The sequence below is a fragment of the Lethenteron reissneri genome, chromosome 55, assembly GCF_015708825.2.
Source record: "Lethenteron reissneri isolate LAM-NWPU_2019-01 chromosome 55, ASM1570882v1, whole genome shotgun sequence".
NCBI lineage: Eukaryota > Metazoa > Chordata > Hyperoartia > Petromyzontiformes > Petromyzontidae > Lethenteron > Lethenteron reissneri.
The window spans coordinates 2,323,953-2,351,712 of NC_083833.1; the positions used below are offsets into that span (position 1 = coordinate 2,323,953).

General features: G+C 46.7%; 1 protein-coding gene across 1 annotated transcript; it reads right to left on the bottom strand.

The window, feature by feature from the left end:
• Positions 1-209: 209 nt before the first annotated feature.
• On the bottom strand, positions 210-27,622 carry LOC133356796 (structural maintenance of chromosomes protein 1A-like). Its single transcript, XM_061574485.1, has 25 exons — positions 27,378-27,622; positions 24,435-24,623; positions 23,116-23,228; positions 21,941-22,144; positions 20,740-20,978; positions 20,116-20,374; positions 19,420-19,560; positions 18,554-18,636; positions 17,640-17,847; positions 16,795-16,980; positions 15,610-15,789; positions 13,841-13,987; positions 13,153-13,290; positions 12,383-12,499; positions 11,641-11,747; positions 9,483-9,624; positions 8,853-8,998; positions 7,339-7,492; positions 6,797-6,919; positions 6,496-6,652; positions 6,177-6,331; positions 5,610-5,761; positions 4,459-4,528; positions 3,999-4,109; positions 210-3,262 (listed from the first exon to the last, which is right to left on the bottom strand). The coding sequence occupies exons 1-25, from the start codon at positions 27,484-27,486 to the stop codon at positions 3,164-3,166; spliced, it is 3,729 nt and encodes a 1,242-aa protein (XP_061430469.1). The 5' UTR covers positions 27,487-27,622; the 3' UTR covers positions 210-3,163.
• Between the last annotated feature and the right edge of the window lie 138 nt (positions 27,623-27,760).

Here is a 27,760-nt window from a genome sequence, read left to right on the forward strand (position 1 = left end):
CGAAATGCCACTTTTGTTTACGTGACAAACCTTACCGATTGGCTGGTCGGGTGGTGACGGGTTTAACGACACATTTATATTAATATGGTGTTTACTTATTGACGTTACAAACACAGTGCAATTATGCCACTCAGAATGGCAGTGGCAGATCAAGTTTCACAACTGTGGGTGCCCAACCACTTGAGAAAGTGAACACGGTACACGGCCAATGCCAGAAAACGATTCATGTTTTATTAATACACTCGGGTAAGCTCATTCAAATCACTACAAACATGTTTACACGATTCACATCATACTTCTAACCATTTTCAAAACTATAATAACAAGGCCATGATACAAAACTTAACAGAAGGGTAAGCGAGTACTCGGCTTTAGGACTCGTGTTGTACTTGGATATGGACACCTGCTATTTTGACCTATGAATAGAACCTGATGACAGATACATTGAGTAATAGTGGGAAACTTAATAAAATCCAACATCACATTCACATAGCACAACAAAGCTGCAATTCACAGGCAAGCTCTTCGTGTAAATGTACGTGTTGAACTTCCTTTGCACCCTATGTAGCCAACCGTGCTAATCGGAGGTGCGGCAAAAAGCAGTTCTAAAGAAATGTTTTCAACATAGATTTTAAATATGGGCTACGTTATGTCAGCATTGCGGTTAGGGGACCAGAGTTTACAGGGAAAATGGCAGCACGATAGAAACCTCTTCTTTGCGAGTGCCCCTAGTGTCAGCCAAACCCACTCGGACAAAAACTTACACGTTGTTAAATACAGGCACATGATCGACGATTTAGAAATTCAATTGTTCATGATTCGTGCGATGAAAGAATGGTTTGATAAGATTGTCTATGATTGATACGAAAAAATGCATTCGCAAATGTGAACTTTTTTTTAAGCTAAAAGAGCGAGAGATTGTAACTTGTAGACGCACGGGCCAGAGTGCAAATCCAAACCGTACGAATCAAATAGCCCTCGAAAGAATCGTGGCCCCAAATGACCATTAATTACGTGGCAATACGGGGGGATTCACTGGGTTGACTGTTCGCCCCCCCCCCCCCCCATACTAAAGAGAACGAGTCTGGTAGATAGGCCTGGCGGATATATCCGCGTACGGTTGTTGTGGCATCGGGCGTTCTGTTACGGGTCTTCGCTCTTGTGACCAACAAAAATCTAATTAAAAATTATTATTTTTTGTAAGACGGGGAGATTTGTTACAAGCCTATGCACGATCGATAACTTGAGGATCCGGTCACCCGCCCGCCCACGCAGCAGTCGTTAGTCACGGCTTTATTGTACAATTCAAGGGCTCTCGCTCTCACGTCGACAATCAACTACTGTGAATGGGACGGTGGCATACAAGGCCACTTTGAAGTTACGTAACGGCACGATAGGCGCGCAATTACGGCAGATGCCTCAACCCCACGAAGCATAGCCAGGCATTTCCGTCAACTTAATATCAACACTCATTTTCTTCACACGTAGCGACGTCTCGTGTCAATGCACCTTGCAAGCCAACTTAAGCACGGGATAAAACCCATCATCGTCCACATCACAAACACTGCCTTCCAAGCCGATGCGTGATCAGATACGCTTTTGACAAATGCTCTCTTCAGAACATTAGCTGTCCTATTTGACCACTGCCATCGGAATATGGAATTTCCACTCCAAGCTCAGGGCTGTCAAAAGGGAAAAGCGTTAGCTCGAAGTTCATTTGATTATGGAGACATTGTATTTTGCTTTTAAAGCCAGGCTTGTTGTTCAAAAATACGTCTTGCGTAATTCTCATCTCGTCACGGAAAGCAGTGTTTGTTAATGACGGTGGTGCATCTTCCTTCATCAGCCTGTGCATTTACACCACTCCGGATCCAGACCGTGAAATGTTAAATCACCACCAATTGCCAAGAAACCGGAAATGTTAATGCAGCGAGGGCAGTTATGGGGATGGGCAGTCATGAACACCATAACAACCATGATTTCTCGAACAGTCACGCACAAACCCACTAAATAAAACAATACAAACACTCCCGCAAAAAAACAACTTTTTTAAGCTACGTATTCGAAATTAACAACATGAAAACTGCTCGTTGATTTGACAATCATCCCGGACAGCTGTGTTATGGCTGGTACCATAAACCTAACCGGGACAAGCGATTGAGAGTTAGAATCCTGGTCATGGTTGACTCTGCCCACGCTAAATGAGCCCTGTCTGCAGACGATAAACCACCTGCAAGGTGGTCACAGCAGTGGACAAGTAGGAACTGCTCCTGGCCAGAAGCAGTTTTAATATTCACACGACGCTGGAACATGCTTTGGCATACACCAGTCTCACTGCGACCACTGCTGAGAATACGTTTCATTGCGATGTTCAAGAAAAAAAAATTCAAACGCGAGTTTATCTTTTGTTAAAATGACATTAGCAGAAACGATTCTCTAAGGCCCCGCGCCACCCAAATTAATCTGCTTCCAGTCAACTGTATTATACAGTCCAGGGCCAACGCCGTCGTAAAAAAAACGTCGCTGTCAACTTCACGATCTCTGTACAAAAGGGCTCTCCGTCTCCTACCCACTCGCCCGATCTCCAGTAAAAGTAAAATCCCAGCCAGAATGTTAACAAGTTCAACGTTTCTCTATTCACAGCGCAAGTTTAAAAAAACAACGGTAAAACACTGCAAGCTGTCAAAGCAGCAATGACGTCACCGCATTTAATGAGCATAATGGTGGTGACGTAAGCTGCGGTTTTCTGTGCTGTGACCATTCAGGCCAAGGGAAGGCCACAAAAGCCTCTAGACGACAACGATGAGGTGCAAAGGAATTGTAAGTTCCTGTTTTGCCCAGCAGGCAAACAAGCCCAATTGCGACTGATAAACAAGATCGAACAAACGCCCCTCATACTCTCCAACACTGTCACGATTAGCAGGCCAATTAAAAACAATCATCTCAAGTCACATATTTAGCAAATTATTTACGTAACTTGCAGAATGATGTTTGCACTGTAATGCTTAAAAAATCTTTTATTTGAGAGTTCTTCAGCACATGATAGGCGGATGAGATCAAGGCAGAAATTTGTAATTCAATATCTAATGGGCCTCCTCTTCTTCAAACTTTAAGTGGAGTCGTCTTGTGTGTCATCATAATCATTTTCGTGTTTCTTCCGTCATCATGCCTGCACCATGGCGTCCGCATCTGCGTCTCCGCCGGGCTCCGGGTACTGCGTCAGGTCAAAGGTAAGCACCTTGCTGATCACGCAATCCCCTTGCTGTATTGACAAACAACAGGAACGTTGGTGGGGGGGGGGAGCAAACACAGGTGGTGAGAGGTTTACACACACACACGATTCAGTTTGACACGTAGGCTTTCACGACCAATATTATTCACGTGACAAACCTTGCTGGTTGGCTGCGTCAGGTGGTGGTGGCGAGTTAACAACACATTTATACTTACGCGATCCAACCAAAAAAACCTTGATTGTGAATACATGGTCCACTCCGAGAACGAGACAATTACACCCCCCATGACTGTACCAGCCACACAGCGATGGTTTCATGAACTACAGCAACAAGGGCTCACAATCTTGGACAACACTGTTTAGGATTGCTTTTCGTCCAGATGAAAATTAATTTCCATTCGGTAATTCTAGCAGTACATGCCGCACCAACTTTTTCTGGAGCATTGCGCATTGAAAGATGGTGACTTATTTTGGACACAATAACATCATCAGTGCAGTGCTGGCAAAGTAATACTGTTGATAGGAATAGTACATTTTTATTAAACCAATGGTGACAACTGCACCATTTGTTATCAAGCAATCATATTTTGAGTGCATTATTGCTTTTAAAGTTCATAAGAGTGCGACATCGAACGGCTGCGTTACCATTCACAACAGAATGCGCGACCGATATCTGCGTAGCATCAGTCTTGCGATTTTTTCCACTCAAGAAGCCAGACAAAGGGGGCTCAGTCGGGCCGTACGATGCCGAGTTTAGAGACGTCACCTCTGGGTAGACGCCCACAAGCGCATCCGCCCGAGTGTAGAACTCTTCTTTCAGTGAGATCACGATCGCTTGGAAGTTCTCCACCGACTGTTCCTTTATGTAATTGGCAACCTGGGGAGAAGGGGGGGGGGGGGTAGGGGAGGGGCGGGGTAAGTGGGTGAGAGGAGGGAGGGGGAGCTTTGAGGCGTTCGCAAAACACCCGCCGGCAAACTGTGCGCGTGTGGCTCAAACCCAACGCCGAGGCTGCCGCGGCCGCCTTACCGTGCCCACCCGTTTCCGATTCCAAACGAAAACAACCAAACTTGGCAAAAAAAAACCCGGCGGCGCATTTTTCGCGTCTGCGTTTCTCGAGGTCGAGCGCCTCGGCTTCGTGCGCAATTTACAGTTTTGTTTACAGACGTGCGCGAGTGTGGTGCGCAGCACCGCCGTCTGGCCACAAGGCCCCCGCCCCCCACCCCACCTTGCTGATGTTGGTGTTATCCAGGGCCGCGTCAATCTCATCCAAGACGAAGAACGGAGCGGGCTTGTAGCTGCAACGCACAGACGCAACAACGAGATATAAAGGCCGTGGCTCTAGCAATGGGGCGCGACGGAAAAGCAAGAGGACAGCACTGTATACGAGGAGGTTGATGGTACCACTTGTGTCTGGCCAGCTATCAGAACGGCGGGATGTGAACATCAGTTGGCGCAGTCAAATGCTACGGTAGCAAACAGTAATTTCGAAGTAAAATGACGCGAAAACAATCCAAACAGCTCTCATCTCTCAAACACAAACTCAGGTTGCACCTGGACTGTCAGCATTTAGGGCTTCGTTAATTCGAGAAAAAAATACTTTTAAGAGCGCTCCAGTGACATCACCGCATTGACGTAATCAGACATATGGAAATGATGATTTAGTGGTGTCACAGGATTGCTTTTGATGGCCCATATTTCCATAACTTTTAAAGTCCTTTTTTTCTCATGAAAGAAACCCAAAACCTGTGCCGGACAGCATGCGTCACACAGCCTGGGTGGCCATCTACGATATTGAGAACTGGTTTTTGGTCTGAGTGCTCATTTTCATCATCATCATGAATGGCTTAGCTATCAATTATGCAGGTGGTTCAACTACACTGGGGCCCACAGGCCAGAGAAACCAAAGTGCCAGCCTACAAAGAGGAGGCATATTAGTAAGGTGCTTATTTAATTCCTTGCACCAGGGCTCATGCCAGCTACGCTACACCACCGATCATCACGGTGGCGAGATGTTAACTACCTCGCTTGGTATACAGGAGGTCGTGGGTTCGATCCCGACCCCGACGCCTGCTGTATATTTCGAGTTTGCATGTTTCTCCCCGTGGTCGCATGGATTTTTCTCCGGGTCCTCCTATTTTTCCCTCCACATTTAGAATCAACATGCGTTTAGAGTATGTGGCTGCTATACATTTCCACGTGATAAGCCACTTCGTTGAGCTATCATTCGTGTCCAGGTCGCTTCTGCAGAAGAGCAATATAGCTCAGTGGGCCTTACCTGGTAAAATAAAATAGTTTAGTTTCATCATAATCATCATTACCACAACCACCACTACTTTCCTTGTGAATGTGAAGCAGCAGAGACGGGGGTGCTCAAACCTGTGCGTGGCAAACAGCAGTGCCAGTGCAGCAACAGTCTTCTCCCCGCCTGACAAGTTGTCCATGGGCCGGAAGCGTTTCCCGGGCGCCACGCAGTTGTAGTTGATTCCATCGAGGTACGGCTCTTCCGGGTTCTCTGGCCCCAGGAACGCCTGGTGCACAAACAGAGGGTGGCCTCCGGGTTTATTCCGTCCGCATGCGAACACTCACCACTAGGCCTTTGATTTTGACGGTTCGCTCAACTCCCCTTCGTGATTCACTGTTCGGTTTCAGAATCGACAAGCTTTTTGTCTCGTTTCATGTTCATTTGTTTGTCCAGCTTGTGATACACGTATCAGACTGGGTTAACGAAGCGAAGACGACAGAATGAGAACACAAACTAAGTGGTACCAAATGGACAAAATAAGATTACATTCTTGAATTTATCCATTGCCCTGAATCGTGATAATCCATCCAACTGCGAGAAGAGTTCATCAACAAACGAAACGGTACCAACTGGACGAAAAAACGTATTTAATACAACCATGCCCCAGAAGAGTGAAATGGTTGACACGCCAGAATGCTGACCTGCGCACTGGCGTTGCGGGACAGAGCCTTGTAGATCTCGTCGATGTTGGTCGACACGGCCTCAAAGCAGGCATTGAATCGGTCAAAGCGCTCCTTCTTGATCTGCTCAAATGCCTGCTTCGACTTCTTTGCTCGTTTCCTCGCCGCCTCGAACTCTGCCGATTGGAAATGCCACTGTCGTCAGAATGAACGCTGGGGAAGCGGCCGCGAAAAAAAAACGTCTCCCTACACGATCGTGCAACCGCGGTTAAACTTCAGTGCCGGGGGTCGTGGGGGTTCGGAGGTCCGCGCCACGATGGCACTTGCGCGCACTCCTCACCATCGGCGGTCTCTTGGAACTTGTCCCGCACGCTCTCAAGTTTCTCCATGGCTCTCATGTTGGGCGCCGAGATGCGCTGCATGATATTCTGGTGCTCCGTCACCTTGTGCTCCAGCCCGTTCAGTTCGCCCTTTATCTCCTCATCCGACGAGAGATCCTGCGGCGTCAAACGCACGCCAACACACGCACGCACGCACAAGATTGATGTTACAGCCCCGTCGCTCGGGAGGATCGCACCTCGGAAATGTGACGATAGAGTGTGGCGGGAGACGAGCCGCGGGTGGCGGGTCAGTGCACGTGCCTTGAGGTCGTCGTTGAGTTCGTTGTAGTTGATCTGGATGAGAGCTTCGCGCGCGTACATGTTCGAACTGCGTTGGGAGCTGCCGCTCGTTTCGGTGTCGGTCTGCGACGAGCCCTGAACTCCCTGACACAAGAGCATTTACCAGTACGGTTATGACACTGAAAAGAAAAAAAAGACTCCAAGTGGCTTTTTTGTCATCCTGCCCAGCACCTCTGATTAGCACGGTTGGCTACGTACGGTGCAAAAGAAGTTTAACATACATATATTTATATAATGAGATTTACGGAGTTGACTGGATGGTTGACCAGATAGTATTGGGGTGGGAGGGGGGGTGGGGATTGCATGCCCCTCACAACTAAATCTTTGACTGCTTTAAAAGATTACATTAAGAGAACGACTAAAAGGAAATCCACGGACGAAAGCTTCGATAAAATTCCACAGGTTGTCGTGGACGTGACTAACAAGGACTATCATAACAAAATGCTGACTAAATCGAGACTGGTGCTGGCACCAACATCATCACCTCCTCCGACCCCTCTCACCTCCTCCTGCGAAATGTCGTCCATGGTGCCGTGCCGCATGGGCAGTCGCACGTCCTGCATCTTGCACGCCTGCAGCAGGTTGTGGCGGTCGCTCCGCTTCTGCTCAATCTTCGTCTCGATCGCCGTCACCTCCTTCTGCAAGTGCGTCATCTCCCTGAGCAGCGACGTTAAGAGGGGAGAACAACAGAATGGCGGTGTCACTTCATATGGTGCCAGCCTACAAAGAGGAGGTATATTAGTAAGGTGCTTATTTCATTCCTTGCACCAGGGCTCATGCCAGCTACGCTACACCACCGATCATCACGGTGGCGAGATGTTAACTACCTCACCTGGTATGCAGGAGGTCGTGAGTTTCGATCCCGATTCCGACGCCTGTATATTGTGTTTGCATGTCTCTCTCTCCCCGTGGTTATGTGGCTTTTTCTCCGGGTCCTCTGGATTTTCCCTTCATAGTTAGAATCAACATGTGCTCAACAGTATTTGGCTGCTATAATTTTCCACGTGATAATAAGCCACCACGTTGAGCTATCATTTGTGGCCAGGTCGCTTCTGAAAAAGAGCTATATAGCTCAGTGGGCCTTACCTAGTCATAATAAAATTTGTTTAGTTTAAATCGTCAGTTTTAAATGTAGGCATGTCCTGACAATTTGGCTGCATGTCAATTGTAAAGTACAAAAAAATGCATTAATTTAATCAACATGGTCTTCTAAGAGAATAATATAACATAGGCGGTTGTTTCAAGCAACGAAGATTGTTCAGAGTAGCTACTTTGAAAATGATTTACTTAAGGGCCATTTTATCAGTTAACGTTTCAGGAAATGACCCGTCTTCAAATTAGATTCTACTCTGGAGGACCATGCCCAGGAATACTGGCAGATTACAAAAGGAAATTATGAAGGTGAAAAAAAATGTGTACGTCTCTTTCTTCCAAGCACGGATATTATTTCTCCTTGTGCCTCTTCTCTCGTCACATCCACTCCTCATATCTCACTCAACCGCATCCTTCCATCTCATCCTCGGTCTCCCTCCACTCCAACTACCCTGTACTGGTGGCATCTCCATTGGATGGCCCTTCTAATTGGATGCTCCTGTCTCTTCTCAACACATGACCAAACCAGCTCAGTCTAGCATCCTTTTCCTTCTCGAGAATATTGCTGACCCACGAGTTTGTGTAAAACAGTTCACGCAGCCCCTTGTTTGTTTCACAGAATTGTTCTGCATTGCACAGTACGGCAAGTCTTTTCTTAACGCGTTGTCGCTACAACGCTGTTTTCTTCCACTAGCGAACACTTTTCCCACGACACGCAACGCACGTCGCTATCACACGGTTTGTGACCAGTCGACGATGAACTATCTTCTGGAGCTGCGTGGCTGAGCGATACGATGCCTGCAGACTGAGTTTACAGCGCAAGTGTGATTTAAGCAGCAATAATTCCTCACTTTCAACGGGAATTTCGCGAAAGCATCTACCGCGGTAAACGAGGGATCATTGCGTTTCAAAAAAAGCCACTGACTTGCTGAAGCCGCCGAGCTTCTTGCGGATCTCCTCCATCTCGTGCGTCTTGTCGGCCACCTCGGACTTCTTCGAGAGCAGCTGGTTCTTCAGGTCCTGCAGCTGAGCCATGGTCTCGTCGATTATCTTCATGTGCCGCTGCTCCTCCTGCAGAGCGGCACCACCCGTCGGTTACTTCAGAGCAGGCCATATGCCAACTCAATCGTATGCAAGTCTCTCTTGCAGTTGACAGATGTGACTGACCACACTTCAATTATAGTTGTTACCAGATCAAAAATGTCACTCTAGTACCCGATTAATGAGGTGATGGTTGTTTGCGGGCCATTTAAAAGCGGTAGGCCTCATATATATATTTGTTTAACAACTTTCGCACCATATTTAGGAAACCGTGCTAATCGGGGCTGCGAGCTAATCGGAAATGCAACATGAAAGTCACAGGCTGTTTCCGGCCCATAGGCTCCCGATCCGTTGCTTTCAAGTAATAATTCATATCTCACACCCATGATTCGATGCATGCATCACAAGTATAACCAATGCTTTCCTCTGAAGAATCAATACATCATTATCCGCCCAACGTTTACCGTGCGGCTCCGTGCCCAGACACAGAGCTGCCCCGCGTGACGGCGCTTACCTTCTTGAGTTTCTCCACCTCTGTCTCGTCCTTCTTGACCGCGTCCTCCCACATGGTCACCTTGTCCTGGTCCTCCTTGAGCTGCGTGCGCTCGTACTCCAGCTGGATGCCCAGGCGTGTCTTCTGGTTCTCAAACTCTGACCTGCGGCGATTTACATTTCACTACAATTGTGAAAAACTTAACAAACACCGACCCCCAACGATGCAAATGATGAGGCAGAGTTCTTCAACAGCCGGATGTGGCCTTCGAAGGCTCTTGGGAGTGGCCAACTGGGTGGCCTTCCAAGCCCACCGGGATATACGATTCACTGAGGCGTCAAGAGATCCAGAATGACACAATTTGTGATAAGAAAGCGAAATTCAAAAGAGAAAAAAATTAAAGAGCTTCAGATGCTAATTTTCTTAAGAAGTTTGCTAGAAAACATCGCTGAAGAGCCCTGGAATAATATAAAGCCACTCAATATCTAACCTGTACGTTTCTGTTCTGTCCATTACAAGTTAAAGGTTTGTTAATGAGAAAAAAACGAGCAAGGCACAGCCTGGAATGCTCCGATGCTGTCGCTATGGCAGCATTAGTCCCACACTTATAATAAAATGTCACTGTGATGTTACCAGAGCGTATCATACGATCAATTTAAAAGCATATATCTCATTATTTAAGTTTCAAACTTGAGTTGTAGAGCCTCAGACACTTCAGCCAAAGTATGAACATGCGCGTTGTGTGTCATGCGATAAGTGTTCCCAAGTGGAAGAAAACAGCGTTGTAGCGAAAACGCGTTAAGCAAGGACTTACCGTACTGTGCAATGCAGAACAATTTTATGAAACAAACAAGGGACTACGTGAACCGTTTTACACAAACTCGTGGGTCAGCAATCTTCTCGAGAAGGAAAAGGATGCTAGACTTAGCTAGTTGGGCTGCCTTCTCCAACCCGCGCTGACCAGCGTGGAGAAGTACGCTCACATGACTCCACAAGCCACACAGCATGTGGAGGCCGTTATACAGCAGTGGATTCACAAAAAGGAGCCATGCATAATTCCAGATTTGAAGCTTTCGTGACTGCAAGGATTCTTACTCTTAGTTTTTTCGGTAAAGTCACGTAGGTAAAAAATGAAATTAAAATTTATAAAAATAAAATAATAAAAATCACGACGTTTTGGAGGCAACACAAGTCTCCGTCATCAGGTGGGACCGTCACAGCCAGATTTGCTCACTTGATACAGCAAATCTGGCTGTGACGGTCCCACCTGATGACGGAGACTTGTGTTGCCTCCGAAACGTCGTGATTTTAATTATTTTAATTTTTTATTAATTTTAATTTCATTTTTTACCTACGTGACTTTACCGAAAAAACTAAGAGTATGAGCCATGCATAAACCACACACGTGTTTTTTCCAAGCCCCTTCTCTCATGTCTGTATGTTGAGCTTCTTTCGCAACGTACGTAGCCAACCGTGCTCATCGGAGGTGTGCGAGGGAAGAACAACAAACTAAAACACAAAAAGTAGTTCTAAAGAAAAATAATACAGGGTATCCGAAAATTAATATACCAAAAATAATGTTTAACAGTTTTATTGATATTCGAGAAACTGACATAAATTTTATATAAATAGATGCATAAGACTTATAAGTTTTAGTTTGTTGCGAATATTGATTGGTACTTTGTTGTTTCAGAAGAAACCCCATTTTCTGACACAATGACAAGTCCACCCGTTCACCCAAATTAACACCGTGAGATTTTTGTCTCTGGGGTGTTTTTTTAAGTAAAGTCTACACTAGCAAGCCAAGGGATCTTGAAGAACTTTAAACATTGTATTGTTCATGCTGTGTCATCCATCCCTACGGCTTTATGGAAAGGTTTTCTCACAGTTTGAACGGTGAATTAGATTGATCATAGTGAATGGTGGACGACATGTATAAGTTTATTAATAATTCGAGAATATCTAATAAATACCATAAACCAATTAATAATAAAAAAAATCATAAATCATCAAATAATTTTACATCTATTCATATTACATTTATGTCAGTAACAATAAAACCACTCGACGTTTACTTTTGATATATTTATTTTCGGACAGCCTGTATTAAATCTCACACTGTAGGACAACTTTGTCAAGCTAAGGCGTTCAGGCAGACGATTACGTGGTGCTCTCAGACCTTTTCTTGGCGATCTCCTGCTGCCTCTTGACCTTCTCCTCCTCGAATTCGCGGATATTGCGCACCCCAATCTCCCGGCAGAACTCCTCGAATATCTCGTCTTCCACCTGCCGCACGGAGCGCACAATCATCAGTGTCCCGTCGCGCACGATGCTGCCACTCCACACGCCGAGCGGCGGACAATATCGGCAGCAACAGCTGTCGGTGGGGGACAGCTCGAAATTTCAGAGCTGGGGACAGAGTCAATTAAGTTGATTTAATTGTCAAATAATTAAGACAACCTTTTGTGGTCTACGAAGTCCTTCCCCCGCACCTCCGATTAGCACGTTAGGCTACGTATGGTGCGAAAGAAGTTCAACATACATATTACTTGGGCCGTGTTAAATATAGAGGCCACGCCATCATTCTGCCACACAATGGTGGGGCTTTTCTTTCCCAAATGTTTGCATTCTTATTCTTTCGTATGGTTGATGTAGATGCAGGGCAACAACTACAATTCCACATTCAGGTTGTCAACAAGCCAGAAAACCACGTCAGGAGACGCGGAGTGTATCGCTGTGATGTCTCCTTCGTATTTGTGGATCGGGTATGGTCTGTTCTGGATGACTAGTCGCATATTATTTTCATGATCTGATTAGTCGAGTAATCATCCCAACATTCGGTAGAAAAGTCGATTACTTAATTACCGAATTTCCCAGTTCTACACAATTTCTTTTTAAGCCTGCGGAACCGACTGTCGCACCTGGTTCATCTTCTCGATGATGAGTTTGGTCTCCTGGTCGCGGGCCGTGATGCTGCGTTTGATCTCGTTCATGCGAGGCTGAAAGTTGGCCAGCTCGCTCTCCAGCTTGGACTTCTCCTGCCGAGCGTACGTGACGAAGAAGGGAGGCAGAGCGCGTGCGTTACGCAACCGCTGCTGCTCAACAGCATAACTCGCCTGACATTGGCGTCATTTTGGTTTCACCACCTTTAAAAGCAGGTGTGGAGAACATAAGGCCCAGGGGCTGCATACAACAAGTGACAATTTCACATGGCCCTCAGCCACATAATGCCTTCCACTTCAAAATGGCTGGCAAAGGATATTATTTTTCATTGCAAGCATTCTAGCCACACTAATTGGGTTCTAGAGGTCAATAATATCCACCTGGAAACACTATTTTACATTTTAGCAAGCTCAGTCATCTGTAGTCTTTTCAGTAGTTCTGAGTACATAATCAAGGCATATCGTCAAAACGTGATCAAAGTTTTGTGCCGAATGTGCAGCCTGTTAAAGGTATCTATTCAAAAGTTTTATTCGGCTCTCAGTGAGGCAATGGTTCACCCACTCCTGTTTTTAAACAAAGACGCAACCAAAGCAAAAACAAAGAAGCTTTTACTTTATGAAGCTCTTACTTTAGGATCAAAACCTATTTCCCACATGAGCCAAAGCCAGGGCACGACATACCACATGCTCTCCGAGACAATCAGCCCAAGCGCCGGACTAGCGAGCACATGGGCTTGACCCCCCTTTACCTGCATGTTGTTGGCCAGATGCTTGTTGCGAGTCTGTTCCAAGTCACTCTGCGTGTACTTGAGCCTCGTTTGCAGCCCGTGCGACTGTGACTGCACCTGGCGCAACTCCGCTTCCTTCCGCTTACTCTTCACTTGTTCCTAAAAAAGGCAAGAGGCAGGGTTTAACGGTCTGACGAGGTGGTCGAGGGAAATTATTGCCCGTGAGAAGGGTTCCCCTGAGTTACGATGTTTCCCCCCCCCCCACCCGGTCACCCACCCGCCAAAGACATTCAGAACTTTGCAGCGAGCAGCACACCCTCGTTGGAAAATAATTTCACGTCAGAGAATTGTTGCCTGAAGTAACTTCAATAGGTCTGTTTATCCACACTACGCACACTTCTTTAGTATGTGATGCAAAACTTTTCCCTGCATCTCAACCTGACAAAAATTATAACATCCCGGTGTGAATAATCGGAACAAAGTGATAAAACAATATTCAACACGATAGTTTTCCATGACGTCATTGGTGGCCGGGCCATCAATTAGCGATGCTTGAGAACCAAGTTTTCTCTAATTTTACTGAAACTTGGTTTTAAAACCAAGATCTCAGCTGTGCCGACAGCGCTAAGACACGGTATTAGCCCCCAAAACCAACCCAACGACAACCCCCATGGTTGAGTTTGTTTTTTCAAGGCCTGGCTGCATTTGCCTTGAGCTCCTCGGCGAGACGCTCCTTCTTCTCCTTGAGCTTGTCCACGGCCTTCTCATCCCAGCGGCGCGCCTTGGCCTTGAGGTCGCTGGCGCCACCAGAGATCACGCCCGACTTCTGGAAGAGCGTGCCGTCCAGCGCTACGGCCTACACGCACCCACGCCGTCACGCGCAGCACAGGCAAGCAGACAGCATCATGTAACATGCCGCTTCGGTTTGGGAAAACCAAACTGGGACGCACCTGCGGCCAAGTCACCGGGAATGTGTCCAATCTCTGAGCTAAGCAGCTTTGAGCCTGAACAGCGCTCACATGGATGACTAAAATGGACAATTGGTCGGTATGAGTTCAAATGGGGCGATTTAATGTGCAGCACAAAGCAGTGAAAAAAATGCACTGTTGTACTGCACTTATATGCTCCCACACATACATAAAAATATACCCTGCCTTCACCAAACAGCACTGACCAGAATGGCGAGGTAATGGTCAACTAAATCGCGTGACCTAAGTGGCGAGGGGATGTCCTCATCCAGCAGTGGAATTGACAAAATGGTGTAAATGTATATATTACTAGAGCGGCGTACGATCGGAAGTAGGGATTGAGCCTTTTGCAAGTTTTGTGATGCAATTAAATGCCAATAAAGCTGTTTCTTTGACAATAAATATTCATGTCGTTTTCCTAATAGGAGAAAAGATGGGGAACACATTATGCTCTGTACGCTTTAGAAAACAGTTACGTTCAAGGGCCTCTAATGGCATTGATGAGTTGCAATAGAGAACCTATACCTGCCAACACTTTTGTAATGGTCGCGATATAATTTATATATCCAGGAAAACATCCCTAAGGGTTGTTAACGTGGCAATCTGCACTTGTTACCGAGCGCCTCATGTAAGGCCCCAAATGAACACGCAAACTTCGTTGGTAAAACACGAAATGCACTCCCTGCATGCACTCATGCGACCGTGACTAAACCGACTTAAGGGGCCCATTTGGAAAGAATGTAGAGAAAATAACCTGGTAATATTGGCCAAGTCCACGGCTCCCCAGTCACTGCAATGTCTGTGATTTCCATTTGTTCTCTAATCTATGTGGTCCATCCATCACCCCTCTGAGCGGTATGTCCTGCCCAAACTCCCTTAACTCTTTCCTAACATTCGGAATAATGTCTCTAACCGACGTTTTCCTTTTTTCTGTCTCTATGCAATTCCCAGAAGAGCATCTCTCCACGCGTCAGAGTTTTCAGTCTGATCCACTTTCAGTGTGCGCATGTTTATGATCGACGACCTTCGACCCCCTGGGTGGTGGGAGGCACTGGCCACCAACACATTCAACAACAACTCGCATTAATGAGGCAATGTTTAAGCCGAGGGGACCACCTTGGTGGGAGCTGTCCCAGTGCAGCACAAGGTGAACACAGCACCGGAATTGCAAGTGCGCGTTAGTCTGCCAGTTAGGGGCGATGCTTCCGTTGGTTTTACCAATTAACCCTTTCCCATTCCAAGACATCTGCAAGTTGCAAGGTGGGTGTCCCGTTCACCGCTGAATATCAGAACTCGCAAGTGTCTCAGCATTAATTTTATTTAGAGAGGCGAAGCGCCGCTGTTTTTCAAGACATAGTACTCACCGCAGAGAACCGTAGCGACACGACCGCAACTCTATGACAGCTGGCGCCAAACCCTGCCACCCGCCCTCCCGCGTGGCCTTTTACCGAAGAAAAAGTGCTGACGTACACGTACGTCATCGGAATGGGAAAGGGGTTAAGTAATCTACCTTGTGGCGCTGCGGTCCGCCGAACGCGATGCGACGGGCGTCCTCCACGTTCTCGCACACGAGCGAGTTGCCGCAGGCGTACTGCAGCGCCTTCTTGATCTGCGGCGGCTCGTAGCGAATCACGTCGATCACCAGCTTCGCCCCGCGCAACTCGCGCAGCTTCTCGTCCGTCGGCTTCACCTGCCAAACGCAAAAAGGAGGTTCGGGAAAATGTCAGACTAATAATGGGGGGTGGGGGGGGCGGAGGTTTTTGAGAAGAGTAATACTGCTTACATTTTAAAAAGCGTCAATTATGCCAGCATCCCATAATGCTATACATTATTTATATATAAGGATAAAAATCTCATATACAGCCACTACCAAGCAAATTAAAACCCGCCCATCAAGGTAAATAAAAAAAATTATAAACAAAAACGGCACCAAACAAAAAGCACACAAAAAATAAGTTATTGTGAACCCCTGCCACCACATTCACAAGGTTGTTGTATATATAGGTGGCGAGACAATTTTTTAGAACAGTCAACGCACGATTTAACCAGCATAATGGGAGGGGAGGGAAGGTCCGGAAAGAACAAAAACATGGACAATACAAAGCACACGTAAATGAATCTATAAAACTAATATTTATTAATTACCTTACATTGACTGGGTGTAAACAAGTAAAAATGTATTTCGCATTGATTTTTTAAGTAATCGAATTGTCAACGTTGTTAGTCAGGTGGGCACAAGTCACGGATCCCCGGCGAGCACAAGGAAAGAAATAGGGTTTTTTGCAATCACGGTTAATTCACAATCCACCCATTGATAATCAAGTGCCGTTGGCGTGCGTGTCACAGCGCATACGGCGTCACGGTGTGTGATATGGGATGCATTTAGTGCGTGATGTGTCCATCTGGTGTAGTGTGTGTACATACGTAACGCGTCACGGCGTGTGCGGCGTCACGGTGTGCGGTACGTTACGGATTGCGTGCAATGTGTCACGCAGTGTGTGTGTGTGTGACGTCACAGTGTGTGCGTGTGTGATACATGACGCATTGCGTTTGTGTGATGTGTTCACACGGTGTGTGTGTGTGCGACGTCAGTGTGTGCGTGTGTGATACATGACGCATTGCGTTTGTGTGATGTGTCCACGCTGAGTGTGTGTGCGCACGTGTGTGAGATGAGTGCGAGCGACAGGGCACTTGCCTCCAGGTAGTCGAGGGGAAGGAAGGTCTCAGGCTCCCCGCGCTGCTCCTTCACGTACTGGATGCAGTCTCGGCCGGTCTTCTCCGAATCCACGATGATGGCATCCATGTTCTTGCCCAGCACCTTGGTTACGGCGATCTGGTATTTCTTCTGTGTTGGCTGGCACAGGTCGATGAGCCGTCCATACTGCAGCAAACAGGTACACACGGTGAGCGTTAAAGACGAAAATCCAACAGATCATGCATGTGCATGGATTCTATCACGCGTTCCAACATGCATTTGTCCTTCTGACGTATTTAATGAATTGTAATAATGGTAAGTTACAAGCCGCACAATGCCTCGGGTCTTGTGGTGTCACGAAATGACGTAACATGAAATGACAACATCGGGAGGGGAGGTGGGGCGCATAAACCTATGATGTCATTGCCTCGGTCGACAAGGCTCAACATTTTAGCTCAATATTTCTGAAAAATCTTATTAACTTTTGGCCTATTTTCTTTCGGGCAAGTCCCTGACCGGAAACACAACTTTACAGTAAAGTTTCATTTATATTGGATCCTCTTTACAAGAGTTATCGTGACTCCCCACTGAGGATAGAGCCAATGCACAAGCGCGTTTAACCTTTGCTGGACGGCGTTAAAAACGAAGAGTTCATATCCTGCAGATAAAACATGAGCAGCCTTTCTCAGGTTGTCTGACTTTGTGCATTTTTGTCTTTGATGTGGGGGGGGGAGAGGAGGGTGGTTGGGGTAGAAGCACATTAACCCACGCAACATATTTATTCCACATACATTTTGCAGTTGCTTATATCCCAGGGAAAGCAGTGCATGGTGCGGCAGGCTCACCACGGAGCTGGAGTACAGGCGCTTGAGGCTCTCCATGATCTCCACTCGCCTCTGCTGCCGGCTGTTCTCCTGCCGGTCGATGCGCGCATCTCCGAGCTGCCCCATCACCTGGTTGAGTTCACTGTTGATCTCTTCGATTCGACGCTTGGCTGTCTCCACCTCCTCCGTCAGCTGCGATTCCAGCTTCTTCTGCTCCTCCAGCGAAGACCTGGAGCGACCGTGATGCTCGTCAAAATACCGCGCCCCTAGCGTAAGATCAATGCCGCTGGCATGGCTGGGGCTAAATCAGGGACGACTTCATTTCATGCGGCCCGCCATCAGACATTCCCGTTTTAATTGGCTAACTTGTAATTTTGTTTGGCTCATATTTATCTTGAGCCCAAGTTTTCAGCCTTCTTTAGTCAATTATTATTGTCTACATGTAATTTTCAACTGCTGTATTATTTTTTTAATAATATTATTTTATTTTTGCTTTGTGCAATATTTTATTCCAAATGCACCATCAGCTTCATCGCATGAGATTAACACATGTCCACAAACAACTCTCACAGACAGCAGTGCATCACCTTGTGTCAGTTAACAGATGTACGATGTCACAACCTACTTTTGAGAAAACTCCCAACATATTCGTCAGAAAACACTGCTTAATTACATTAATTAAAGTTGGATTTGAACCTGTAATGGTATCTGTCCGCTCAACGCTCTGACAACTCAGTTCTCCCACAAGCCACCAAAAAAGTGCTGTGAAGAAGGGCGATTGCTTGAAATGTCACCTATTAAACACTTTTTCTTTGAAGTCCGCATTGGTTTTTTTTGTTATTAGGGGTTGTGCACCCCTGCACCAAATATTGTTTTGAACAGAGAAAGAACATGTTAGCCAAGTGCCACGGCCCCTTGGCTCAGCTTGAGCTCACCGGCTGGTCACGATGTACTCCTCCAGCTTCTCCACTCGCTTGTGGTTTTCCTCAATCTCGCGCAGCTTCTGCTTAATCTTCGCCTGCACGCATCAGAGTATTGCAAAGCAAGCAACGTAAGGCTTCCATGTTGGCTGTAAAAAACCCTCCCCTGCCAAAACAATGGCTCTCTCTCACACGGTTATATACATTTTACGTCATTTACGAGTGTCAATACTACAATTTGAATTGTGAAAGTTGTGGGTTTACTCTCCAACACAAAGGCGGGTTTAACGACACATTTGTATTTACGAGATCTAACCAAAAAAATCACATATAAAGATTGTTTGCGTGTCAATGAAAATGAGAGCACACGGAGAAAACTCATGCAGATGAGGGGATAACACTGAAATGTCCTCAAAAGATGAGTTCTACGAACCTATTTGCTGTACTGCCATCTCCTGGCTACCTTGCAGCCAGGCAGGTTTGAAAAGCTAACTTCATAAATCATGAAGTATATAAACAGTATTATACATCTAGTAATTGTTTTCTTTTCGTGAGAACCCTACCCCGTATGCCATTTTACATCCTGCGAGTTGCTGCCATTCATTTCTCACTTTTCAGTACCACTGGCGATGGCCGAACTGTGATGGCACCAATTTCTATACAAGGCCAATAAAACTAAAATATGTGACGGAATGTTTTTTTTAGAAAAAGGGCATTTGCACAATTCGCTTGTATTGATAATAGACCCGTAAAATAATAATACAAATAATAAGAAATCGATAGAGCTGAAGTTAAAGAATATGAAGTTTTCCCACCGACGTCCGCTCTGGCCCACGGGAAGGCGTGAACATAAACTTCCCCTCCAACCCACTCCAACGTACCTCGGTCTCCACCTTCTTCCTCTCCTCCAGATCCAGGCGGTCCTGATCGGCCTTCTGGTCCCGGTTAAACTTCTCCAACTCCTGCGCAAGCACGGCCGCCCTCTTGCTGGCCTCCTCCTTCAAGCTGTTGTACACCTTCACCTGTGCGACGCAAATGACTTGCACCATTAGGCCTTGACGCTTGTCATATGTCCAGCCACAGTGAGTATTTAGGAAAGGCCACTCATAACCTTCTTGTTCTTCACTCAAAGGAGATGCAACCCAACACTCAAATAGCTCTCAACTCCTGGACATTAGGATCAGTGTGGCTGCATTAGATATGTAACAATTCCCTAGTCCCCCCCCCCATTTCCCTATGAAAACTGATAAGATGTCACAAATTTGGTTCACAATTTGACCCTTTTGTCTTGTATGTACTGTCTCGTATGTTCTCTCGTTTGCACTGTCTCATGTGTAGTGCCTGTAACGTCTTGTAAATAGTATCTTTACAGCATCGCCTTTAAAATATCTCATTTGTACCATCTCGATTATTTTGTGTCATTCATTCCGACCACTGGGCGAGTGTAAACAAATTCCGTAATATCTACACAAAACGAACAGAAACTCATCATTCTCTCTTCCACCACCTGCCTGCCTTCCTTACCACCACCGCCCCCCCCCCCTCCCCACAAGCCATCCATGGGGCTGCGGACGAACCTGCGACTCCTCGAGTTGCAGGTCTCGGCCCTGGCTCTGGCTCTCCTCCTCGATGCGCTCCTCAAACTCCTGCCGAGCCTTCTCCACGCCGCCCAGCTCCAGTTCCAGCTCGTCGATGTCCGCCTTGTGCTTCATGTACTGCTTCTGCGCGTTCTGCACCGACTTGCGCGCCGCTTCCAACTTCTTCAGCTTGTGCGCCGTGTTCTCTTTCGCCTTGATGTACTGCGGGCGCTTCTGGTTCAGATCCGAGTCCTTCTCCCTGTGCCGGGGGAAAGGTTCCAAAACAGCTATTGTAATCGTGAGCGATGCCAGACAGATGGGTGGACAGGCAGAGCTAGTGCCATCAATGTTTTCAACCTTATCCGGACAGCATAAAAAACTAAGTGTTTTATAAACCAGTCAACGGTTCAAATTAATGCGCAAGTAATGTTGTCATTTTTTGCAATAAACGTTTGGCCAACAATAATAAATCTTGTCCATATAACCAGTCACGGTCTCCACAGAGTCTGTACAGCTCCGCAAAACTCTCTCAACATTCTAGATTCGCGACCATCGCAGGCACTGAAGAGTGAGGATGTGCGCGGAGGGGTAAGGGGAGAAAAGATGGATGCTCGAAGGACGCACTTGATTTCCTTCTCGACCTGCTGCTGCTCGCGCGTCAGCTTGCCGACCTCCTTCTTGCGCCCCTTCATCTCCTCCTCGACACGATCGATGCGCCGGGTCTCCTTGTCGATGTCGCGGTTGCGCACGGTCAGGTCCTTGTTGAGCCGCTCGATCTCCTGCTCCGTGTAGTACAACTTGAAGAGCTGCAGCTGCACGTGCGCGCGCGCCAGCTCGTCTTTCAGCCGCTGGTACCGCTCCGCCTGCGCAGGAAAGCACAACGCTTACATTGCACACATCGAGCCATCCAACACATGCCTACACCTTTGTGCGGTGATTTCATTTAAATCAATCCTTGAGCTCATGATGCATATGCAGGGCCCTTTTGTCAGGGATGCACGAGCGAGAGAAGACCAAGACGAGCCTATAAGTATGCATTATTGTTGAACTTCTTTCGCACCGTGTGTAGCCAACCGTGCTAATCGGAGGTACATGTAGATGCCTTGATCCACAGGGACAATTTTACGGCAATCGCTGCCGGAAACCGTCACCAGTTGCCACCAACTTGACGGGAAAGAGAATTAAGTGGCGGGAGTTCTCTCCAGCTATGCAAAGCAAGATGTATTCTAAGCAACAGGCTGGGCCTGCAGCAGCAATTCTCAACCTTTTGGTAATGGTGGCCCCCATCGAGACCGCTGATCCCCGCGCTGCACTTTGATGGCCACCACGTAAGCCCGCAACAAACTGACATGCATGGTGGTCACCCATCCAAGCACTCTCGAGGCTCAAACCTGGAGAGGGGCCTCGCGGTGGCGAGACGTTATATCCTTCGCCTGGTATGCGGGAGGTTGTGGGGTCGATCTCGACACCGACGCCTGCTGTATATTTGGGGTTTGCATGTGCTCCCCGTGGTCGCGCGGATTTTTCTCCGGGTCCTCAGGTTTTTCCCTCCACATTTAGAAACATGCATTTCGAGTATTTGGCCACTATAAATGTCCACGTGATAAGCCACCTCGTTGAGCCATCAATGATGATAGCCACGTCGCTTCTGGAAAATAGCTATACAGCTTAATGGCCTTACCTGGTAAAATAAAAAATAGTGAATAGTTTTTTTTTAGCTTATGAGATGAGGTGCACTCTGGCTGATTATATTATCTCATACAGCACTGGCAAGGAGGAGAGCCAAGCGGTTAATGCGGGGCTTGAACGGCTGCGACCGTCGCACCTCGTCCTTCTCCTGCTTGGCCTCCTTGCGCTCGGCGGCGATGTTCTTCTTGCGGTGGTAGTTGAACTGCGTGTCCTCCTCAGCCTTCATCATCTCCCGCTTGCGGCGCTCGTACTCCGCCGCGAGCTCCCCCGAGCGACTGATCTCCTCGAAGAGCTGCGTGCGCTCCTTGGGGTTCTTCATCGCAATCGACTCCACCGCGCCCTGCGGGTAAGAACGCGCGCAAAAAAAGGTCCCCGAAGTCAACACCCGACATCGCAATTTGCTCATCGGAATGTAAATGGAGAAAATCCGATATGAAACGTGCGTGTATGCTCAACTTATTTTGCGCTGTACGTTGCAAACCGTGCTAGTCGGATGTGCGTGATATAAGCATTGTGTCCAAAATGTACATTTGTCAAAGAAATTTGCATGAGTTATATTGACATTTGTTAATATAAAATTTGCATGAGTTAAAGACCAAGCACTGATCGCCATGCCTTAACATTACTCGACTGCTTTATCCGGACGCGTACCGATGATAATGGTGTTGGATTGTGGGGTATCCTGCCACAGTCGCCAATTTTACATTTTCCAGCAGTGTTTTCCGTACACGCCTTGTGCTGGTAATGCCAATGAGCCATAGGAATCCATCTGTGCAGGTACTTTTAGTTTCCTCCCAAAGTAAGCAAAAACATTCACCCTTCAGCAAACAATCAACTGCCATTGGTGAAGGTGCGGAGAATATGCGAGGGAGCATAGCAGTGGTTTAGGAGGCGGGAAGCCTCGGACCGTTTCAGCTATTGCTCGCCACTGACGTTAGTCACGGGCGGGAATCACACTCAGGTCACCGGATTCATAGCGAGGCGCGCTAACCACTTTGTAACAGGGTTGTAAAGGTCATTTACTGATTTGGGGGGAACTTCTCATGTAACGGTACTTCATATACATCATCAGACACGGTTTAATCCACTGCTGGAGAACGACCTCCCCAAGCAGCCACCACCTCTCACGATCCTGCACTGTGATAATCCACCTAGCGCCTGCACACGAGCTGATAAAGGATACTTTAATTCCGGAGGGTATCATTATAAGCGGAGTTGAGTGTACATTTGAAGTTTACCAACACTCACCAGCCCTAAGGATTCAGAGGGGCCTCCCTCCACTTAAGAGCAGAGCACATGGCGCACCCTCACCTGGAAGACGAGGAAGTTGCGTGCTTTGATGAGGATGCCCAACTTCTCCAGCTCAGAACTGTACTCCTGCAGCTGCACCACCTTGGAATTGATCCGATACTCGGAGGAAGATCCTGTCCCCCAACAGTGAGACGAGTACAGAGAATGTAAGTTTCTGTAGCAGGTACATACCCAGTGGTTATTCGGCAGATCACAAACTTTGTTTCGATAATATACCCAGTCGTTATCTGACAGACCTCAAATGTTGTAACTGCATATTACAACAATGTATCAAGATGTTAAAAAGTTGCTACTACACTGGGACATTGTGCGCATTTTTTAAATGCATACAACAACATGGTAGAAAAACAAACCAATTCTAAGATGTCATGTAAATTACAAGAAACTCATGAGACAGAAAACAGTAATTATATGCAGCTATAGTCATTTGCAGCCAGCAACAGGTGAGATTGTGACCACTGGATCAGTCCTCCCAGTTGTATCATTGTCCTGTCTAATATCATTTGGAAATAATTTCACCTCTTTTGATTTGGTGTCCTAAAACAAAGCTGTGCGCATTACTCATGTAGTACGGTGATGTCACATGACACGAAAGGAATGACGGGAGGGCCAATCGAATCGTCTCCAATTGTTCCTTTTGCTGTCAAGAAATCACATTGCGATTACAATGATATTTAGAATGCTCACATCTCTGTCCAATTATCATTCTAGTGGTGTGCTTTCACATGGTGACACAAAGTTACTGAGTGAATGAACACGATGGGCAATATATGGCGAGTCTCTTAACAGCAACATAAGTTTGTACGGACGTTTAATTTATATTCGTAATTTTTTTACGAGCGTTATCGTGACGCTCCGTTACAGATGAACAGAGCAAATGGCATTACTGCATTAAACCTGAATTGGAATACGTTAAAAACACAGGGCCAAAGGCCCGCTCCACTAACAACATGTTACATTCCGCTCTGCATAGACGTGAAAGTTAATCTTTCGCATGGCTGATGTAGATGCAAAGCAATAACTACAATTTTAAAATCAGGTGGTCAAGCCAGAAAACCACACCAGATGCAGCAGAGTGCATTGCTGTAATGTCTCCTTAGAAATTTGTGGATCGGGCATTGTGTCGTTATATGTTGTACGGTATGTTCTGGATGACCAGTCGCACACTGGAGAATTTAAATTTTCCATTCATGCATCAGGTATTCGCATCTGCCGTGGTTTGTTGCAATGGATGCGATTTAGGGTGAATCATGAGCTTCGTGGAAGATCAAACCCAAGGATCTTCTGTAACCAAGTGACGGTGAAGTGTAGCGACGAACCGATGATGTAGCGGGTGAATATTTTCTCCTCTCCGTTGTCCTCTGCGTACACCATGCTCACGTACGCCTTGTTGGCGGCCGGTTTGCCCACGGGAGCGCCATGAATCAGATCCTTCAAGGTCTTCACACGGAGGTTGCTCGTTTTCTCGCCCAGGACGAAGCTGATGGCGTCCATCAAGTTTGATTTACCTGCAAGCCGAGACATTACGGTCAACTCTCCATTATCTGTGGGCAGATTATCCGGGTTGCAGTTTCAACCTTGCTAATTTGCACGTGTTATGCGCACACTGTTTTCATTATTAGCTGCTCCTCACTTGTCGAGGGCGAGCGAGTCAGTGCCCACACGACCACATTACATGTCAGTAATAAAACTGCCTACTTAAAAAAATTATGACAAGTTCCACATAGTTAAACCAGTTAAACCATAAATTAGATGCGGGCCAGGAATCCCCCAAATATGACCGAAAAATATATAAAAAGCCCAATCTGCAAACATCTGCATAAAGCGGTAAACAATGCTGCTATTTGGCCATGTCACCCACTGCCATGGCAGAAGGTGCGATTGGGGTGGCTTAAGGCGCTAATACTGTCAGAGTAGGGCGTTCAGCACCGCTGAGATGCACGGTTTGAATGTGTTTCAGCCACCTGTGATTAAACTGGGTTCCCAAGTGTAGTGAGCCGATGATCCAAGCACAATTATCAATGAGTGCACGAAAATAACTTAGTTTTTTTACTAAACGTATCTTATAGAAGAACATAATTTTCAACGTTTTGGTTTGACATGTTGGGTACACCCCTACAGCAGGGCATGGGAGAGTGAGTAGGTGTCCAACCTAGTGTGTATGTATGTTAGGGTTGCCCTATTTGAATTTAACAAAATATGGACAAAGATCAAACACAAGTGTCGTTAATTCAAAGTTATACTACACCATAACAAAAAGGTGTTTCGGAGAATGGGTAAAGGAAGGAAACGGTGCAGCCCTGCACCCACTAGCTCAAGATAGTGCGTGGGCCCTGGCTGGGATGTCAACTTATGCTCTCAAAACTGGCGGTCTTGCTCCTGTACCAAAAGGGCCACACAACTAGAGGAGATTGGAACTCATTATGCACTGGACTGGCGAGAGCTCTGGACTATCGAGACTAACACCTGGTACTCAAATAGCATTTAACGGCCCAAACACTCCACATTCCTGTTGCCAGGAAGAGTTGTTATTCTAAAGAACCACTATCGAAAAGTTAAACAGTTGAGACGTTCCATAATTGTTTAGAGAAGTGGAAATCACCGATACGTCAATTTAACAACGAATTATATTTAATTTGATACAGCATTACTTTGTATCCAGAAAGTAAAAATTAACCCGTAAAAACAAAGTTTTTCACTATAAATCCTTTATATGCGTGGCATCGGTTTTATTTTATTATTCATTTCTGTTTTTCTTGAGTAAGAGTTTCATTTTTATCACATTGGTATTTTAAATTAAATATGATTTTTTTTCTCCTAAAAAGTGGAAAATTTAGGAACATTTTTTTCACGAAAATAAATTGTCACGCACAACAAGTCTGTGTGCAAAATGTCAGCTCGATTGGATCACGGGAAGTGGGTTAAAAAACGACCGAAAGATTTTCACGGTCGTAAGCGCGCAAGCAAGCAAGTGAACTTAATATAAAGGATTTAAAAATCACCCCAAACATGGGCCAGTTGTCAGTAAGGTATGTACTGTATATGGTCTCATTCCTACCGGATTATAAGACGAAGCGCCAACTTCTACTTTAAAATACAGGGAAGGGGGGGGGGTGATTTGTAAATTCCTTTAATATTGTGGTGCAATACATGGCGCGGTTAAGATAAAAAAAACACATGACTAAACAAGTGAACGTGCATGATTATATGCCATTGAAGACCTCACCGAAATGTATAACAGAACATAAAACTGTAATAATTTATATCGAGCTCTTCAAAGACGTCTGGCCATGGTGGAAGAGTAGGCCCAAGTACAGTTTTTTCTCAGTTTTCATTTATTTGGTATAACCCTGTGAGCCATTCGGCTCTTGAATCGGGTGCAACCGCAACAAACAAAAACATGAACAAGAAACATCTTAAAGTGACTACAAACATAAAAAAAAATCTCAAGGCTCTCTAGAGCAGTGATACTCAACCTTGTTTGGGCTCCTATAACCACTTGTTGAAACAAAAATAAACAGAGTACCAACCTTGCCTGACACCCAACATAGTAGTTATTTCATATTTCCATATTCAATTCGTGATTATTCACTAATGACTCTAATGAACGATACCATTTCACACATTTATAAATCAACTCACGTACCCACTGGTTGACAACCACTGCTCTGAGAGCTTCCTCTCGTGGGAGGATCTTCCGCCAGCAGAGGCGTCATCGGGCTATTGCAGGGCTGCGCCTTCACTTTGTTTTCGACCCTTGGATCGAGCACGCATCCCCGCCACTTTGCACAGCGATAACGCGGTTTTTAGCACGCACACGACACTCGCGGCGAATGTTCGTGTTTATATCACTGCTAGTTCACTGCTAGTTCAGTGTTTAGTTTGTGCGGTGCCGTTTAGGTCGTCGCTGTTGTTGCATTGCGCTGACAATGGGGGGGGGGGGAGCGGTGGCGCAGCGGTTAGCGCACTAAGCACGCCACGAAACCCGGTGACCCAAGTTCGATTCGCGCTCACGGCCAACATCAGTTACGAATCTCTGAATCGGTCCTGGGCATTGCCCTAGGTCGACTCAGCCTTCCGTGAGGTACCTGCTGCGATGAGAGCGGGGTGGGGTGAGACAAAGACGGAAGGGGCGCGCCGCTGGCCAGACTACTCCCTCTCGTGCCGTGCAGTCCGCTGACAGCACTTGCCCCAACACGTGTTGAAGGCTACACTGGGGATCTTTATCTTTGCGCGTGTGTGTGACAAGGCCGTAGTCTTACCCGAGCCATTGGGCCCAATGATCGCAGCGAAGCGCTTGAAGGGCCCGATGATCTGCTTGCCCTTGTACGACTTGAAGTTCTCCAGCTCGATCAGCTTCAGGAATCCCATGGCTGCCCCCCTCCGCGCCCCCCACAACTTAATCCGCGTCGATGATCGTGCGTTAGGAAACCCCCTCAGCCTGAAACAAAAGCGACGCGCGTTGGACGCGAGACAGCGGCGGCGACGGCCATGTTTTGGCCGCGCATTCCCGCCAACGCGAAATCTCGCGAGACTTGTTATCGGCGCAACGAGATCCCGCGATCACGCCCCCCATGCCCCCCCCCCCCAAGCCGGTCCCGTGGTGGTGGGTCAGCTGGATTCATCTCAGAGAAAGGCGAAATTC

Bases quoted from the DNA above. Each gene is read 5' to 3' on its own strand.
- LOC133356796 (XM_061574485.1), bottom strand. From the start codon at position 27,486: ATGGGATTCCTGAAGCTGATCGAGCTGGAGAACTTCAAGTCGTACAAG. The intron at 24,624-27,377 runs GTAAGACTACGG...CTCGGCTTGCAG, and splicing joins CATTGGGCCCAATGGCTCGG to GTAAATCAAACTTGATGGAC. The intron at 4,529-5,609 runs GTTTGAGCACCC...TGTGCGTTGCAG, and splicing joins CTGCTGTTTGCCACGCACAG to CTACAAGCCCGCTCCGTTCT.